At 47.3% G+C, this 13,860-nt stretch overlaps 1 protein-coding gene across 6 annotated transcripts in view; it reads right to left on the bottom strand.

Moving 5' to 3' along the window:
• Positions 1-341: 341 nt before the first annotated feature.
• LOC135376714 (baculoviral IAP repeat-containing protein 3-like) overlaps positions 342-13,860 on the bottom strand; it is a 36,624-nt gene continuing 23,105 nt past the window's right edge. For all 6 annotated transcript variants that reach the window (XM_064609201.1, XM_064609202.1, XM_064609204.1 and 3 more), the window contains one exon: positions 342-12,993. In XM_064609201.1, the coding sequence (XP_064465271.1) occupies positions 12,716-12,993 (278 nt within the window). In that variant the 3' untranslated portion in view covers positions 342-12,715. The remainder of the gene's footprint in view (positions 12,994-13,860) is intronic.

Here is a 13,860-nt window from a genome sequence, read left to right as displayed (position 1 = left end):
AATCTCTTTTCAACTATCTAGACATGTTTCGGTGAAGACAACATTTCCTTGACTTTGAGAAGATACAGAAAACAGACATAATCTTGCAGAGGACATGCACTTGCTTCTTCCTTCATCATAATTAATTTCTTAGGCAAATGAGGCTTTGTGCGTGTTTGTCCTTTCTATGTGTTCCAACCTCAGAACATCTATTCGCATCATGTTCAACAGGTACGCGGCACCCAAAATTCCAACCACCATATTTTCGAAGTACTGTATAGTGCAAGAATTATAGCACTATACATTGTCTGCGTGTTCGCAAGTGACTTGATCAATTTAGTAGCGAGAGACACATAAGCAGGACCGTTAAAGCTCATTTTAAAAATTATTTGAGTTACAATTACAGATAAACGAGTTCAAAAATGTCAGAGTTTGTTAGACATACCCCAGAGTTACGAATACACTGATACAGTGACAGCTAGCGCGGAAACGGCACCCAATCTTTTTGCACTTTCCTCAATCATTTGTAAAAATCAAATGAATCACAGAACACTTCCACTTAACCGTCTAAAATCATACACTGTATGGAATACCATGAGATGCAAGAACACATACGAAGATGTCATTGATATTACTCAACAGACAAAAAAAAGTATCTAGTTGTAACGGGATACTTTTTGGGTCTGTTGAGTAATGTTAATGACATTACTCAAACACTCTTACGCAGTGGAAAGCAATTGCTCTGAGGCTCATGGTAACAAACGCGACTCAACACGGACGGAGAGAAGACGCGTCCTCAGTCCGTTCATGTTTCCTGTTTGTTACCATGTTACTCAACCAACACACTACTGAGTTCTGAGGCTCGAACCCACAAACTGACAACTCTTACTCAGATACTGTCTAAAACACTGGACATAAGTAGCTGCCGCTGTTTCTGCCTCACTCATTATTTCCACTCCGACGCTAATAGCAATTTGAAAGATGTAGATGTAGCTCCTGTTACAATAAGATTCGTGAAGACATGCACAATCAGACGCCGTATACCGAAAGCCGCAGGCATCCCAACATATTTCCACGACGATAGTTCATATTCTGGCACAATACAGATTGAACACCCGTCATATCGCTATAATCAACATTGGTATTTCACTTTTCGAAACTCAAGCGTCGTCGCCACCGCATAATGCACGGGGGCGGCGGAGGCGAAGCCTTAGTCGCTGTGCGAGAGTCCCTGTGCATGTGCTTGAAGCAGAGCGTCGAACCGAAACGTTTTTCGGTTTGTTTCGGGTTCGGGTTCGACCATAAAGGTTCGATTCCGGTTCAGCTCCGGAGGTAACATATATGGGTTCGAACAACAACAACAACAACTTTATTATAGGATGATGAATGAGGTGTTTCATCGCCAGAGGCGGTACTGGTAGTGACGCGTGAATGAAAATAATGAGCCCCTTTACAATATGGATCAAAGTCGTATAGCATCCAGAAAGGTGAAGAGAGCTTTGAGGGCAGAGCCTTGGTGATCTGGATGTGGCCAGGGACCAAGCAATTTTGTGAGAGAGAGAGAGAGGGGGCGAGAGCCCAGCACACTAAGAGATCCGGAGAGTACGGTTCGGGAAGGTTGGTAGTGTGGGCAATGGAGAAGAATGTGCTCTAGATCTTCAACATCACCGCACTGACAGCATTGGGGAAAGTCAACTTGTCTGAAGCGGTGAGGCCACTGCGCTGTAATAGCCACATCGAGGCGCATTTGACGAATTAATGCTGCATTTTGACGAGAGGTATGTCGAGGCATTCGGAAAGCGAGCGCTGGATCAACTCTGCTCAGCATGGCTCGGGCTAGAATGTCAGCTGTCCATTAGCGGGAAGCCAGTGGAGTCGCGTCAAAGTACGGAATGACAATCTCCCCTCAGCAGCGCAATACGCGTCCGTCTCCGAGACGAGAAAGCTGGTTCTGCGCGCTGTCGGCCTGTTCATTCAGTTCCAGACCGCAATGGGCTGGAACCCATTGGAAAACCAGCGTGTGCCATGCTTCGTAGACAAGGTTATACGCCATTAACACATCCATCACCAACGGTGCGGATGACGCTCGTATGCCAGAATTGTCAATTGCTTGCAGCGCAGATGTAGAGTCAGTGGACACGATGTTGCGGATTAATTTCGTCTTTCTTTTTTTTTATCGCATTCGTAGAAGACGAGAATGATGAAGGGAAAGTGTGTGTACTTTATAACGCGTGGAACTCTACGATTGGTAGTTAGTTCTGGGGGTTCCATTGCTACACTATATGCTGACTATAGCTAGCCTGACGAGGTAAAAGTTATGAGTAAGTGTCGAACTGGTCTCTTTGTCTTTTTTTGAACACACGACCCATCCCTATGGGATAAAATCAACGATGTGCTGCTGGAAGAAAAGTATGGCATAGAGTTCTGCTGCGGTGGATGAGGTCTGATGCGAAAGACGACGTCCTTCCACTACGCCTTCGGATGGGATGATGAATGCCGAGGCGGACTTCCCATTTTGAGATATGCCATCGGTGTACGCTGCTGCAGAGGTAGAGCACTTGGCATCTACTAGAGCATGGGCTCGAAGGACTTGAGGAGGGACCTGACCTCTTCGTTCCTGGTGGTCCGGAAGACGTATGAAGGTGGGTGGCACAGGCAGAGACTAGGTAGCATCTGACGCTGTGACGTCCTTAGCTATGAAGCCAGTGAGAGCCTCCCGAGGAGTGGGTGACGGGGAATGTGCGCACGCAAACGTAGGTAATGTCAATCCGTTTGACGCTCATGAAGGACCTCCACCGGGAGTTCACCAGCTTCAGCCAGGACTTGTCGTGTTTCAGCCACTCTTGGAACTGGAAGGCAGCGGCGAAGGCTTCGTGCAAACAGGGTCCGAAGGGTATTTAATGACGTGGTGGATATCCTCTGCAAGATTGGAGGGCTGTAAGACACAGTCGCCCTCACCAAAGTCGCGTGAACGGCTAGAAGGGAGCGCTGATCACAGCCCCATCCTAAGCCAGAAAGATGTTCAGTAGCAGGGTGCCATTGCTGCACCTTGGTTTCAAGGCGATTAATGTGGCGAGCCCAGCGCAGGTCCGAGTCCATGACCACACCAAGGAAGCGATGGGAACGGACAGGCTCGAGCTTCTTTGCACCAACCCAAAGAGGGAAATTTCCCATAGTCTTCCGGGTGAAAGGGAGCTCGACGTACTTTTCGGGTACTTCAAACCGGTTCAGAAGGTGTAAACTGGTTCGGAACAGGTTTGAGGTCCTAATATGCTACAACATTATAGGTAGCCACTAAAAATGATGCAAGATAGCTTAGTTAATCCCCACATCACGCCCCCCCCCCACCACCACCACAGACCAACCCGAACCGAACCGGTATCGCGAACCGATAACCGAAGTTTTTATATGGGTTCAGTATGGGTTCAGGGAAGTTTATATGGGCTTTATATAGGTTAATTACGGTTCAGTTCCGGTTGAGTTCCAGCTAAAAATTACTGTTAATTCCGTTGTTTGGCGTTCTGGTTTGAAGAATGTTTGAGATGCCACAGCAAGCCGGCCCCTGAGGTCGGCCTTCTTATTTTTTTAAGCAAATATGCATGTTTCCGGGGTTTCCTTTTCCGATCCTTCTTGGACCTTTCCGAGTAGATTTCTTCTGAAAAATAATTTTCTTAAAAATATGCTGACGCTCTCCAGGCTTAAAATAGCTCCATGATTATCCCAAATTACTGCCATTGGTAATTTATGTCATTTGCATCTGATCTTCCCAACAGTTTGATTAACATCGTTAGGGCAAAGGGAGCCTTTCTGGCTCGATACAATGTTTCACAAAAGGAGGCCATCAGCACCAGTTAACTCCGGCGTCGTCGTCATCGGATACTACTAGGGGAGCAGCAGTGGCATCGCTGCTGCGAACATTGTTATTCTAAATGCGTCCACCACACCAGCAAAGTTGGATAACTGGCACTGATGGTATGCAGCAGTCGCCAGGTTCGAAGTTCGCGTTTGCGGTGATCGCCACGGTAACAGTTTCGATGTTGGTTGCAAACGATGCCATTTGATGCTGATGCACTCTCTGGTTTTAAAACGTTTTATAACTCTGCAGTACTATTTTTGAACCGTGATGTGGGCAAGCTTACGCTTGTCCCATCCTACAGTTGGCAATACAAAACGTTTTATAACTCTGTGTTTCTTTGCTTGCTTTGTCGCAGGTGGCGCTTTATTTTTGATGCGTGACGTGGGCAAGCTTACGCTTGTCCCGTCCTACAGTTGACAATGCGAAGTTTTAAAACTCTCTGTTTTTGAGAATTCTAGTACGACAACGACGAAGCTGAGCTTCTGTGAGTGATGTACTGATTTTCTGTAAATATCTATATATCTGTGTGTGTTTTCCTTTGTGTATTTCTGATCATGGGCTAGTGTCATTCTTTTAGCGCGCGTGTGTGTGTGTGTGCCATGGCCAGCCGACCACTCGATTTTCTTGTAACACCGCCGTTGGCAGTATCACGCGTGGAATTCCTTTTCGCTCTGGTGAAGAAGGCTCCTGGTGGCGGGGTTCCAATAATTTCAGCACCAGAATGAGTCAGATTTTGAGCTTAAGGCTATGTCTCTCCAAGGGGCTGCAACCCTAAAGGTTTGGCCTCTGTAGATGTAACTGGTGTTGCCATTCCGTTGGTTTCTTTGGAAGCCAACCTCACCGTAGTTAGGGTGTGTAAGGCACCGGTTGGTATGGATAACGCGCACATTGTTTCTGCGCTGGGCCAGTATGGCACAGTAAAGGACATCGTCCGCGAGATATATGACCATCCGGAACTCAATTTCATAGAGACCGGGAACCGCCGTGTGATCATGGAAGTGAAGCCTCCGGTGCCAAACTTCATCCGCGTTTGGGGTAGGCGACTTATATTTCGCTTCCCATGCATGCGTAGAACTTCTTTAGGTGTGGGCTGTCAGGACATTTTAAGAGGTCCAGCACGGTGTCTGTGTGCTCTAGGTGTGGGGAAGTAGGCCATGCGCGCTGTGAGAAACGCTGCCGTAGGTATGGGTGAGGCCATGCTGCTAAGTCGTGCTCCGTGAAAACCTGGGTGTCCCTTGTGGTTGGCATTCCAAATGCGTTGGAGACCGGTGGCGCTTGGACTGCTCCACCACAGAGTGCGCCTTCTGCGGATGTGGTGTCGGAGGTCGCGGATTCTGCTGCATTGGAGCCTGCCGCTGTTGTCGCTCCTAACACAGTAGATGGGGTGGAGGTAGGGATGTCCTCCGTAGCTTCTGTGCCGCTTCCGAGCGACTCAAGTGAGGATGAGTGTGACCATGATAACTGTGATGCACGCGTAACAGTAGGGGGCGAAAAGATTCCTCGGGAAGAGTCTGCTGTAAATGATGGTCGCTGGTTCCCGAGCGACGTATATCTTTCGGGTGACGACGAACCGACTTGGTCAAAATGACGGTGACATTGACATGGAGGCACGCTACACGTACGGCGTTTCAGTTTATCTGGGGCGGTTCTGTAGAATGGGGATGAAGAGATCGTATGCATCGGCCTCGCGTAGATGGCGGCCTATCTGTGCCCGATTTCAAGGTGAAGTGCCTTGCCTTAGTTCTGCGCGCGATCTTTCAGGGTCCCCTAGAGCAGCGGCATCCTGCTCAGGGTCTACTAACTTTTCTGTTAGCTCCCGACATTCGTTTTTTTTTTTCCTGAGCTGACACACACTCGCTCGCGCTCAGAGTGCGTGGCTCCCAACCTGGAGGCATACGTTGTGGCAATGCGTAGCCTGCGAGCTTCTTTCCCTGATGATGACATAACATCATGGCCTGTGCGGTGCCTTTACATGGCACTTCTTGCGCTCAATCGGCCACCCCCGAACTCGATGCGTATTCAGCGCTATATAGCGTGGCGTACGACCACTGCTGGCTGGCTGCACACCCGTAGGGCCAGTCTTCAGTGGCGCTTAGCGCATGACGTCGTGCCGCTGCGTGAGCGTTTTTCCCGTTTTGGTATAACGTCACCCGGCTGTCCCTTCTTCGAGTACAGGAAGTCAGGAGAACATGCTTTCAATTTATGTTTGTTGCCGGGTGCTCTGTGGCATTGTGTAGCGGGCCTTTAGGCGGCGTTTTGTGCTCTTAGTAGTCCAAATCAATTACCAAGTGTGGAAAGACGGCACAATGACGGATCTCGAGGGCGCATCCCTCGCTTACCTCGTCCCAGTCGCCATCATCATGCCATCACCGCATGATTATACTCCACCGTAGCACGACGATGAGAACGTGATGATTTTTAGTTATTATTTCGTACTTTTTTTCCATACCACCGTAATCATGGCAGTATTATTTGTCCCTGAGAGCGTCCGCTTATAAATGTGACACTGGATGAAGGTTACGCCCATCTTGAGTTGCTCGACTCCGAGTGACCAAAGACATGTTCATACACTATTGATTTTAAGTCTTGCAAGATGTGCTAGTCCGCGCACATCAAAAACAAAAAACAAAACAAAAAGACATACCGAATATATACGGGACGGATATATACGGCATTATTGGACATGGGGCATATGTGTCATATGGACATATGGGTTATATAGGCTATCCGGGGTGCTCATATGGCCCGTATGGACCATACGAGAACATACATATCCAACAATCCCGTATAAACGTGTCCCATACAATTCCCATGTGGTCCATGTGTGTGTCAGCCACAGCGGAATTATGAGACCGCTTATACTGGGCCCACAGAGCATAAGGTACCACGTTGAAGTAGTCGCTACTGGGGTAGCGGTCGGATGACGATGCGGAGTAAAGATTGTACAGGGTGCATCCAGTGACAGATAGTGGGCAAAATCCACCTACACGCTAGGCAAAAAAGGGGAGAATACATTATGAAAGCGGTACAGCGGTGCATCACAGAAAAATGTAGGTGTGTCAAGCGAATATCTTTACACGACCATAGTGGAGAAACAACCAGGAAACTTTTCTCTGTTACTCAGCTCATTTGGCTTGTTACATTAAAGGGCACGGTTGTAAAAAGCTTGCACTCCCATGAAGCAGATGTTGGGGCTGCATGGGTGAAGTGCACACCCTAACTGTTTCGCAGTAAACACAACTCAGTAAATTGTTTTCCCAACGACCTGTATCTTAACCCTTTAGTGCCCGCCCTCCTTTCCAATAAGTCTACAACAACGGGTCTTTGAAGAAACGTTCATTATGTGGAGATATACGCAAATATAAATTTGGAAGGCAAAATATGCAGCCGTTGCCAGATGTGGAATGTTCCCAAGTGGGAACGATAGGCTCTCGCAACATCAAAACTTTCTAACAGCAAGACTCACCCCTGGAAAAGTTTTGTGCACTGACTGTACAGATGCACTTGACAGACTTTGTATATCGGTCCTCCATTCTTCTCAGCTCTGTCTGCAGCCGCGGTATTTTCCTTCGGAGGCTAGTAATGCCCTTGTCCTGCTCTTGGTAGAGAAGAGATTTCGCCAAGTGGACCTCTTCTTCTGAACGGACCATCACAAGCTGCGAATAGTACTTCACAACAAGTCTCATGCAGTGTAGCTAATCATGCATAGGCCGACATCCTACATCGAGGTGAAGTGTCCAGGCTGCGATGCGGGATTTTTGCTGGATGTGTCTGAGCAGTTGTCTCTCCATTTCTTGCTAGTAAATACAGGACTGTAGTTATTGACAACCTACCGAAAAATCCATTACAGTCATGAAGCTGAGCTCTCAACCTTAAGAAGAGGTCGTGACTAACTATAACGAACTAGCCCAGCGCGCAGATGTGCGTAGCCTCACGCTAGGACGACGATAGTACCGGTTGAACTAATTGGCTTGAGCAATGGCGCGAGGTAGTTGTGTCGCATTGCCGCTGTCCACGGGCTATTACTATTAGCTGTACGGGCTAACTATAATTCGTTGTATCTGTACCGTCTTGCACTCTCTGCTGTGCAAGCGCAAGCAAGGGTGACCGGACACACCACATCGAATCCCGAAGCTAATTTTTCACGAACCCATTTCTCAGACTCTGTCGCTAGAAGGCAGCTAAGCTCATGATTTAAAAAAAAATGTTTTCAGCAGCGTAAAGGGCGATAGGCCACCAAGTGGGGAAAACTGTTGCAGGCTGACTCGTCGCCTGCCAGGATAGTGCAACCTTCCTGTTTTACCCATTTTGCCGCTGTTCCTCTTTATTGGAGGTTCATGACGTGTACTCTGTACTCTACCCAGAGCCCACAGCAATTTCCACTTCTTCCTTCCACGTGCCTGCTACATCACCTGGCATAGTGTGTGTGCTCTGGCCTCTTCGTCTTGGTCTTCATAGGTCACGTTCCTCTCACATTTGGTTGTGCATGGCCCAACACTATTATTCTCGTGTCCCCGCTGATTCCTACAACCACTTCCAAGGCTTCTACTAATGTCCGAGAACTTTACTGAAGATATATGCAGAGATTCAGAAGCGTAGCCCGTCAAGCCGTTCAGGACGGAAAAGTATGTATTTGAACCCATTGTTCCCAAATGGCAACAAATGAGGGAATTCTTGCCTGACATCGTAATATTTTGGCTAGGGAACTTTTATAACCACACAGATATGTTTATTTGTCTTCCTGCAATCACCACTGGCAGTTACATAAACAACGGGAAGGCGACGCACCTGCAGCATGTGACAGAAACTCAATTGCAGGCAAAAATTGCAAGTTTGGTAAGTGCGGCAGAAGCATCTCCCTGTCAACTGAAGACGTAAACACCTAAGCGCGATTTCGGGTCATACTTTTGAGTATACCCCAGCAACACCGAACGTGCGTCGGATGTGCATGATAGATCCAAATGTCCACAGTCCCTAGCGTACATCCTGCGAACGTTGTTTTAAGCGCCGGGTCCGCCCAAATCGCTAAGCGCTGCCCATGCAGTGTGCGATATGGCGCGCGAGGGAACCTCCAGACAGGATCTATTATGCATGTCTGGCACAAAAAGTAGAAAAGTGCAGCCCGTATAGGTGTAGTAATAACTGAAGCTCAAATGTGTCATTTACAATTCAAAACAAAGTGTTGGTTTTAGTGATGGATGCTTAATTTGAGAGAACGTCGCTGGTAGAAATCTCGGACAGCGGAATTTGAATCTGAACACCTAGATGGCGTTAGCGTCGGCTCCTCTGCTCCTTCCCTACATTAATGCTGTGTTATGGCGGGTTTGCCTTGCTGTTGTGCTGCGTCTGCGTGTGTTTGAGGGTCGCATAGTAACAGAAATTCTGGTCGTAACTACAAGGCACGACACGAAGGGAACGTCAGCTACTGGAACGTAAAATTTGGACATTGTCGTGCGAGTTACGTAGTACACTGCGTCGACGCCAATGTGGTACGAAGAGATGTGAACACGCTACTTTCAAGTAAACGCCGGTTGAAAATGACTCATCGCAGGTCTACGTTTTTACCAAAAGCAGCAACGAAAGGTTCGTCACACTTTGTCAAATGTGTGTGAGGAAGCTTCCAGTGGTTGTTCGCATGTTGTTTCGACGCCCCACACCTGTTGACACGAGACTTGGAGCGACAAAGAATGAGCAACTGGAGGAAACAACCGATTTCTACACAGTGCATCTTTTTGCATAATAAAGCAATGTCACCAATGCACGAGTCTGAAGTGTTTCTGGAGAAGTACAGAAGTGTGTAAATAATGTCAACATTAAGTTGGCCATACGAAACAATCCGACAGAAAAATAAGAAAAAAACAATATACGTCCCCTGCACTGCCCATTTTGATCCGTCAATATCTACATGGGACATCCCTAGGCGCTACAATGGCGCTGTTTTTCTGTCTCATTCAGCCCTTCTCACACACATAAAACGGACGTATGTACATGGGACGTCCGAATGTCCGTCCTCGGATATTTCTCGGACATCCATAGGAGTGCAATGTGTTGTTGGGGTAGATATATTGACTACAGTGCAAGCTGACTTGGACGTATATGTCGCCGTTACTAAAGTTGCGGGATCGCTTAGACGAAGGTAATGTTTTTGTTCCCACATGGGAACAATGGTATCAAATGGGTTAACTTACGTTATGTCTTTCAAGATCTCAGCAATGTATGTGTTCATTTTCCCACGTCAGGTGCGTTGTAGCCCACTTACAGGACAAACGGGATTGGAAAGAGCACGTCGAGAACTTCGAAACTATGTTACGCACGAGTATGTACCTGCAACTAGAGCGGTTTTAGGAAAATGTGGAGAGAGATAAAAAGGTGTCGCAAGTTCCTAAGCCTTGGCCGCTTTAAGTACGTGAACCCGTCAGAGGGAGGTTGGGATCTGCCGTGGGGTTCGAACCCAAACACTGGCACAAATGTCGCGAAACGGGGGTCGGCGTCAGGAATTTCTTAAATGACTCCCTAACAGCTGGAAATTGACGAAGGTCCGAATTGGAAGATTGTAGTGCAGGGTACGGAGATGCACACACAAAATTTCAGGTAAATCATGCGTTAGGTAAGCAAGTTACAGCACTGAACAGCGCGAAGCGTTTCCGCGCGTCGTCACCCAGACACGCCGGCGTTGAAAAACTGCAATTCCAATATCGTATCTTGGAGAACGAAACTTTGCGGGCATACAGGACAAACTCGACTGAAACGAGCACGTCGAGACCTTCAAAACTACGTTACACACGACTATGTAGCTGTACTGGGGCGGTTTTAGGAAAATGCGGCCGCCAGCCACATGTATTGTGGGGAGTGCAAACACGGAAACCGGTAACTGGAGAACCGCTAAAGTTAGAGAGCTGCGGTCAGTTTTGTCACGTTTGGTACTTCACGTAGAGTAGGTCCCCAAAAAATGAACATCATCGGAATGAACATCGTCGGAATCGACGGCTACGAATGTGTCGTATATGTGCTGATGGAAGCCAAAAATTTCCACATTTGTCGGCTACATTTGTCGGATTTCACAAAACGTTTAGGCGTGCTCGTGAAGGGGGAGGAATGTGGAATCCGTCACAACAAATAGCATCTTGATAGGACCATTTTAGGCCTCTATGTTCGTCGAAAGACTCAATACTCCCATGAACCACTAGGATGCCCAAGAATCTTGAGCAGGCTACCCGTGTACTCCAGGTAAATACCTGAAGAATCGATGCTTCGAGTACGGGAACAGGTTAGAAAACAGGAGAAATGTATGTTAGGGTATAACTAATTGTGTTCTCAGCAAAAAGGGACATCATCCAACCTGACCTAACCTATAGTCATGTGTGTCACCTCACGTATCCTTCGGAGCGTGTACACCGTTCCCGTCCGTGCGTTACTCTTCAGACCCTAACACAGGAACGTAGCAGTGAGTTTATTTATCTACATATTCCTCCAGGGCAGTGAGAGAAATTTTGTTCCCAAATCAGTTTTTAGTAGGTAAGTGCGTGACGCAAGTGGCCCATTTCAAAAATAAGTTTGGAATAATTGTAACCATAACTATCTGGCAGAATCAAAGTTTCGAATTATGTGTCATATGTGATTCTTATCTCCCCCATACTATCCTCATGTGTGTCATACGGCCCCATATGTATAGTATTCTTGTCACGTACGAATCGTATGGAACCCTTATGAGAAGTGTTCTACGTTTACGACAACATATACCGACGGCGCATCCCGCAACAACAAAACCGCCTCAGCATTCGTCATACCATCCGAAGGTGTAGTGCACGGAGGACGTTTTTCACATCCAACCTCCTCCACAGCTGCGGAACTCTATGACATCCTTTTCTTTTTACAACACATCACTGATTTTACACCGCAGGAATGGGCAGTCTTTACGGACTCGAAATCTGCACTGCAAGCAATTGAAAATTCCGGCATACGAGGGCCCTCCGCACCCCTAGTCACAGATGTGTTAATGGCTTACCACACTATCTACGCTGCAGGCCACAGGCTAGTTCTCCAGTGGGTACCAGCCCATTGTGGTGTCGTGGGGAACGAGCAGGCCGACAGCGCCGCAGAAGCACCACTCTTGTATCGGAAACGGACCAGTACTGTTCTGCTGACAGGAGACCGCAGTTCCATTCTGCGACGCCTCGTGACACCCCTCGTGTCTCGATGTGGCCTTTACAGCTCGCTGGCGTTACCGCTTGAGACAAGTGGTCTCTCCCTCCTGCTACTGTGGTGCTCTTGAGGATCTGGAGCATATTCTTCTTCATTGTCCCAACTACCAACCTTACCGAACCACACCCTCCGGGTCTCTTCGTCAGCTGGACTCCCGCCCCTTCTCTCTACCGAAATTGCTTGGTCCCTGGTCCAATCAAGCCCAGCAACGATCTGCGCTCAAAGCTCTTTTGACATTTCTGGACACCATCGGACTTCGGTCGTTATTGTGAAGGGGCTCGTTATTTTATTCCCTGCATCCCCACCAGCAATGGGGTAGAGTATCCCCTCTGGCGATGAACCTCCCCACTCTTCAGAGACAAAATAAAGTTGTTGTTGTTCCAACCGCAAAGCATTCAGTGAGATCTTTATAACAAAACCACCAGGAACGGAACAGCAGGAAAGCATGCAGAAAATGCGTACGACAAAACAACAACGGGAAGGTGCAGTGTACAACGAAGTAAATCATTCGAAAAATATTTAGCAAATTTAGATCAAAACAACTTAGGATGTTCAGTATGCACAGTGAAGGAGAAGCGCTTGCAGGGGGAAATGTCCACCAAATACAGGAACAGAAGGCTGTAAACAAACACCCCAATGCAACCTGCCCCAACTCAGCTACTACGTGCAATTTGCGCCCTATGCTATTAGCACGGCACCCGCTCCGGTTGTACAAGCGCTTGACTCACTAGATTCCTCTAGATTGGGCAGCTTTATCGCTGGCGGAGGGTAAATTACCTCTGCCAGTGTATTGCTGTGTTCCCGTCTAATGTTCTCGATAACCTCATCACCAAGCTGCAGAATGACGTAAGGACAGTCTCTGTACCACCTGGCGTGTTCAGATAATGGATCGTCCTCATCGCTCCAACTGCAAAAGGCGTTGCCGCACTGAAAGCAGGTTGTGCGATCTTGAGCACCTGCGCGGAGAGAAGAACGTGATCACGCAAAGTATAAGAACCACGTAAGCACATTTGTAATCTGGTCATGTGGAATCGCTTGCAGTCTCAAGAATCCTCCTGTCTGTTTGTCGGTTTGAAATGCAGGTTTCACGTGGCTATGATAAATTGTTTCGAACAATTCGATCGTAGTTCGACACAGAGGAACATTGCCGACAAGCAACAGACTACTCACGACTAGCTCTTTGTGCCCTATTGTCAGAATCGCTAGTGACGTGTATTTTGAGAGACAGAGAGAATGCGTTTTGATTATACAGACCTGACCATTTTGTTTCTTTTTGAGCAACAATCCTCGGCTTTCGCGAATATCCTGATTGCTGTGTTCATTTTAGTTATTTGCAGATTTGTGGGCACACTCGTTGGGATGTCCAAGATTATTACAAAAAGTAAAAGGCTCAGTTTCCCTTCCGATTGATATTGATAAAGTAGAAACGATATATTTACAATGAAAATATGATTGGATGATGCCAGAACTTGACTGGATCTCTGAGAAACAGGACTGCACTTGTGTCTAGAGGGGTAGTTTAACAATTAATAATAGTGTAGACGACACAAGAATGTGAGATCGTTGAGTTATATGCTCAAAACGCCTTTTAGAATCACTACAGCAGATTGTTGTAATGTCACGCGTTAATTCAAGTAATGCAATAAACTGAGCTAGAAAATAGAAAAAAAATCAATCCTTCCACAATCCATTCACTTCATGCGAAAGTGAAGTGCAACGTGCGTGCGACACTTACTCAAGCGGTAATTTTCATATGTAAAAATTTCGCAGATGCAATGCAAAAGTGGCAGTGTTCGCATTGCAGTGATACAAGGTGGTGAACT

Source organism: Ornithodoros turicata, unplaced genomic scaffold (assembly GCF_037126465.1).
Source record: "Ornithodoros turicata isolate Travis unplaced genomic scaffold, ASM3712646v1 ctg00001250.1, whole genome shotgun sequence".
NCBI lineage: Eukaryota > Metazoa > Arthropoda > Arachnida > Ixodida > Argasidae > Ornithodoros > Ornithodoros turicata.
The sequence above is the reverse complement of the archived record's forward strand: the minus strand, read 5'-3'. Positions and strand labels throughout refer to the sequence as shown.